Genomic DNA, 5,794 nt, shown 5'->3' on the forward strand with positions numbered 1-5,794 from the left:
CCCCCCCACCCTCTCAGTTTGTGGAGCTTGTAGTACCATTTGTAAACACCCCCTTACAAGAACTGAAGTGCAAAGGCCATCTTCACTCCTTTACCTACAATATAACACAAAAAGATAGAAATAAAGACAGATAGAGAGCGCTGCACGGGGGGAGAATGCAAACCAAGTTTTGCCATCAATAGAAAAGGTCACACTCCACGTCTGCAAAAATATAAGGAATTGTTGCTTTTGCTACAGCACGAGTCCATAAGATATCACATCTTAAAGTCAAACATCACGTTTGACTTTGAGAAGGGTCAGACGGCAGTGATAAAGGTCATCCGTCCCACAGCAGTCCAGAGAACACAGTGGTTGAAGACAAACAAAAGACCATCGCTTAGTTTTAAAATGCTTTCTTCTTTTAATTAGTGAGGGGGTGGGATTGTAAAGGTGGAGAGCCGTTCCATTAGTTTGGTGAGGCGGTGTGTGGGTTTGACTCCCCCCAAAATTCGCCTCTCCATGCATCAGCAGAGCAGCGTCAGTGAGACTGTTTTCAACCCTGCTGCTGCTCGCCACTTTGCTTTGTTCTAACATCTTCTGTCCTGACGGGCCCCCAGCCCTCGGGGCCCTCAAACAGACATCCACATGTGTTTGTATGGTCCTTGGGAAGTGATCTGTGCCTGGAGTGGACTGAGCCACTGGCCCCGCAGAAGTCCTGCCTGTTGGGCGAAAAGTGAAAGGTGATTTCATTGGTATTTAATTACCATTCTCTACAAGTGGTTTGTTTTGGCAGCTGGTTTTGTGACAATTTTCTCCCTCCGTTTTTTTTTTTTTTTCTTCCTCCACTGTTCTCCCCCACCTTCATTCCTCCACTCACTCCCCCTCCCCTCCCTCTCCCCCTGCTTCTCTCTCTGTGTCTGTCTGCATGTGTTCCTCTCTTTCATTCCCCCTCAGTGTTTTTATTTGTTTTAGTTTTAGCTGTGAGTGTCGCAGCCCTTTTCACAGGCTCAGTCTGGTGTGAGAGGCGATTATGGGCGTCAGGCAAGTGGAGGGGCAGCCCGGTGGGGTCAGAGTCCCAGAGCCTCCGTGTGTTTTCTTGCCTTGAGTCGCAGGTCGGCGATGCTCGAGTTCTTGCTGTTGCTTTTGGCTGCCGCCGCCACCGCAGCCGCCGCTGAGGCAGAGTCAGCGAGAGATGCAATTGGTAGTCCAAAGGGAGGGGGCGGAAACATCAGGTAGGGTGCATGAGCAGCCAAGTGAGGGTGCAGGTGAGGGTGGGAGTGGGTGACGCCATCCAACTGGAGCTGTGCTTGAACCTGCAGATGAATTGAAAGTCAATGAGTAAAAAGTTTTAGATGAAGTTTCACAGTTGGACAATCTTAAATCCTCCCTCAAAGCTGCTTGTGCCGTGTTTTCTAAGAAAACAGATAAGGCTCTGCGCTCCTTTTTTTATATACATTTGTGTCAGCTATTCTAAAAGTCAATGAACAGTTCTCAGACGTGTCGTCCAATTTAATTGTCAAGAATCAAAGTATTTCCAGGATGCTTCACAGATTTCTGTAACTCATACTGAGGACTCGGTTATACCCTTGGAAATATGGAACCTTGTTATCCTGATTATGGATTCAATTGCATAAATAAACACATTTTGCACTAAAAAGATTTGGAGTTATAAATATTCATTCAGGCGTATTCTTGAGTCAAGAAGAAGGGGAAAAAGAAAAAACCCGAAGGAGCATAAGATATCAGTTTTCACATCGTTGGCAATTATTTTATCAGAAGTAGGTGAAAATTAAGCATCAGCTGACTTCAGAGGGAGCGAGCGGAGTCTGTTGCCATTTCTAATGTTTCAAACACCACAGAAAACATGGAGGACAACTCCAGCTTTCTTCTCCAACCAAAATAGAACTGTACAAAGTTAGTTTTAACTGAACTAAATCGTATTTTTCTCACTTTGATTTCACGTGATTTGGCATATTAAACAGCAAAGAATCACTTAAGCTGAAGCCAAATAAAAGTAAATATGACTCTGAAGAACAAGTTAACTTAAGTCTCAAGCATCAAGTAACAAACTGTAGCTCTGGCTGATGGTTTCCACAGTTTGGTGCCTCTGATGTGTGATTAAAAATGGTAAATGGTAAATGGACTGTACTTATATAGCGCCTTTCTATCTTATGTCAAGATACTCAAAGCACTTTACACTACAATCTGTGTCCTCATTTACCCATTCATACAGCACTCTACTAGATCTCTACAAAGCTAATTGAACAAATCATTCTAAAGAGACTAATCAGTGCTTTTAGATCACATTCATACACCGATGGGACACACATCAGAGGCTATGAGGGGTTCAGTGTCTTGCCCAGGGACACTTCGACATTTGACTGCTTGTGGATTCGAACCCCCAACTCTCGCATTGAAGGACGACTGCTCTAACCACTCAGCCACAGCCGTCCCCAACTTCAGGAACATAATGAAGGACTTGATGTGGTGGACTCATTCTTCTTAAGGTTTATAAAGTTAATCCATCCATCCATTATCTTTTACCCGCTTCTTCCTTTTCGGGTCGCGGGGGGCACTGGTGCCCATATCCAGCCATCACTGTGCAAGAGGCAGGGGGCACTCTGGACAGGTCTCCAGTCCACCACAGGGACACATAGAGACAAACAAGACCAGACATGGGCAATTTAAGGCCCAAGGGCCAAAAATGGCCCTTGGACAATCTCCATCAGGTTCCCAATATCCTTAGTTTAAAAAAAAAAAGATTGATTAAAAAAAAAAAAAAAAAAACCCATAAATTTATCAAAGAGAATTAAGGAAATTTAAGTTAAACATCTAACGCAAAACTTATTAAAAACATTTTTAAGTCACTCTGTTTCCAGAATTTGACTGAACCTTAAAGACTTAGAAATACAAATATATATGTTTGTTTTGCACATTTTCGTTAACATGTGTAACATGTTAAGATAGCATTTATAAAATAGTCACAAGAGCCAGTTTACAGAATATGTCTTATGTTCCTAAAGCATATTGGAAAGACACGTTTTATAAAGCATAACTATGCAACAATAAAACAAAGCCTGAAACGGTCTTCTATTTTGTAGATTATCTGTCATAAAGAAAATCCATCCATCCATCCATTATCTTTACCCGCTTATTCCATTTGGGGTCACGGGGGTCGCTGGTGCCCATGTCCAGCAATGACTGTGCAAGGGGCGGGGTACACCCTGGACAGGTCGCAAGTCCATCACAGGGCCACATAGAGACAAACGAGACAAACAACCATTCACTCTCCCACTCACACCTAGGGACAATTTAGAGTTACCAATTAGCCTAACATGCATGTTTTTGGTCTGTGGGAGGAAACCGGAGTACCCGGAGAAAACCCACACATGCACGGAGAGAACATGCAAACTCCACCCAGAAGGCCCCTGGACCGGGGTTTGAACCAAGGACCTGCTCGCTGAGAGGCAGCAGCTCTACCAGTTGCGCCACCGTGCTGCCCATAAAGAAAATCCATTTGTCTGTTATCTTTACCTTCCATTAAGAAAATTTGTTTTTCAATTCTCTATGCGGCCCTTGGATTGTTTAAATGTCTTGATGTGGCCCTTTGGAAAAAAATGTTGCTCACCTCTGAACGAGACAAACAACCATTCACTCTCTCTCTCTCACACCTAGAAACAATTTAGAGTTACCAATCAATCTAACGTGCAGGTTTTTGGTCTGTGGGAGGAAACTGGAGTACCCAGAGAAAACTCACGCATGCACGGAGAGAACATGCAAACTCCACCCAGAAAGGCCCCCGGCCGGGATTTGAACCGGAGCAACCTGCTCTCTGAGAAGCAGCAGCTCTACCAGCTGCACCACCGTGCTGCCCAGTAAACCAATCTGTTGCTAAAAATTCAGCCTTGGTATGTTTGATGGGTTTTTCATTGCATCACAAATATATGAGTACGTTTTATGAATTTTACAAGTCCACTTCATAACTCTTACCACACTACGTTTTATAAGTATTTATTGGGATTCTTGTATCCGTGCACGCCTACAGCCCCTTGCAGCCACATGCAAAGTGTGTTTCTAAGTATGCAGGCCCACAACCACCCCTGCCAGTACATCTCAACACCAATATCCATCATTGCCCTCTTCTTTTGCTGCTTTCATCATCCTCTTTCATGTGCTCGTGCCTGCCCCGCCACTGGCTTAATTAGGCCACCACACCTCACAGAGGTCAAGCGGACAACAGATCATCTTTCACCTCCTTCACACTTTAATATGAAGCAGGTAAACATCTGAGGTGATTTGCTCTTATTCAGCACTTGTGATAAAGTTCCCTCAACATTCACCATTTGCAAAATAATCAGATGTTTTTAATGTTTTATTGGACCTGAGCATGAATTCCCAGCTTTGTTATGTTGGGATGTTAAAGCTCTGACACCTGAGAGGTGAAAGAAGGAGGAGTACCTGCTGGAAGGGCATTCGGAGGGCGCCCATGTTGACGTACGGAGCAACTCTGCACGCGTCCAGGTGACTGCCGCTGCCGAGGATGACACCTGGGGAGAAGGGAAAGATGTCTGTCAGACAGCCAGACAGTTGTTGTTGTGTGAGATTGGGAGTTTTTGCAGCCAAATATTCTGACAGTAACATTTATATTTTAAAAAAGATGGTCAAACAGTTACGGAAAGAGGTATTTACCTTTGTGCATTTGGTTTTCTTGTTTTCGACATTTTGCTCTTCTGTTCTGAAACCAAACCTGCAATAAGACAGACAAGTGTTGTGTTAAAATAGTTTTGAAATGACAAAGAAATTATTTTAAGTAACTGGGATTTCTATGAATTCACTTTCTACCTTCAATATTTATTCATGTAATTATATTGAATGGGATTTTTCACATTACTGCACAGCCTTACTGTCTCCTTTTCGTTTTTACTTTAGTGATGTGGATTTTTCTATTTTCCACGTGTGAGTTGTACTTAATTATCTGAGCTGCTGCCTACATATATATATATATATATATACATATATATATATACATGTATATATGTAGTTGTTGTTTTTTTGGTTAAACATTGTTGAAATGAAAGGAAACAACTTTTTTTTATTAGATGATTTAGTGGTTACACCAATTCTGTATTCAAATGGCTGAGACGTCTAAATCTTTAAAATCTCTGCTGATTATTACTCATTATTTTCCTCTAACTTTTCATTCAAGCAGTGATTGAGACCCAAACAGAGTTGAATATTTTGTGAAGCGTCATTCTATTATAATTTTTTTCAATATATATTTTATTTCTTGTTTTATATGTTACTGCATTTCCTCAGTTTAAACTGCTGCACTTCAACAGTTTTGAATAAACGTGCTATAGCACATTCATTATCTTATTTTATTTCATCTTTTTACAAGAAATAAAACTAAATTCCTTTTAGTTTTTCCCGCTGCAATAAAATAAATTATGACAGAAAACGATGAGGAGGCATGAAAGGTGTTTAAAGCTGTTTATAAGCCGCCACAATGAAACATCATCATTCAGGGAGACTGTGATGATTTGTTCTCAATATTATTTAAAAAAAATAAATAAATAAAGTCATTAAGCATCCTTAAATGGGCCTTGGCCCTACTCTTAATCATCATCAACTTAATTTGCCTCGTTGAATAACACAACACACACAGAGAAAGAGCGAGAGAAAACCCCACCTTTGACACCCAGCATGATTCACATTCACAGATCAAAAACAGCAACCGCATAAGGCACAAACATAAAAAATGAGATGCAATTATTATTATTATTATTATTATTATTATTATTATTATTATTATTAT

The 5,794-nt window shown here is 41.3% G+C and overlaps 1 protein-coding gene across 3 annotated transcripts in view; it reads right to left on the bottom strand.

The window, feature by feature from the left end:
- Window positions 1-342: 342 nt before the first annotated feature.
- shox (short stature homeobox) overlaps window positions 343-5,794 on the bottom strand; it is a 9,736-nt gene continuing 4,284 nt past the window's right edge. For 2 of the 3 annotated variants that reach the window (XM_037686607.1, XM_037686606.1), the window contains exons 3-6: window positions 4,669-4,726; window positions 4,438-4,547; window positions 1,080-1,292; window positions 343-698 (exon numbers count right to left, since the gene is read on the bottom strand). In XM_037686607.1, coding sequence (XP_037542535.1) covers window positions 609-698; window positions 1,080-1,292; window positions 4,438-4,547; window positions 4,669-4,726 — 471 coding nt within the window. In that variant the 3' untranslated portion in view covers window positions 343-608. The remainder of the gene's footprint in view (window positions 699-1,079; window positions 1,293-4,437; window positions 4,548-4,668; window positions 4,727-5,794) is intronic. The other variant, XM_037686608.1, reaches the window with a different exon arrangement.

Source organism: Nematolebias whitei, chromosome 13 (assembly GCF_014905685.2).
Source record: "Nematolebias whitei isolate Nwh7 chromosome 13, NemWhi1, whole genome shotgun sequence".
NCBI lineage: Eukaryota > Metazoa > Chordata > Actinopteri > Cyprinodontiformes > Rivulidae > Nematolebias > Nematolebias whitei.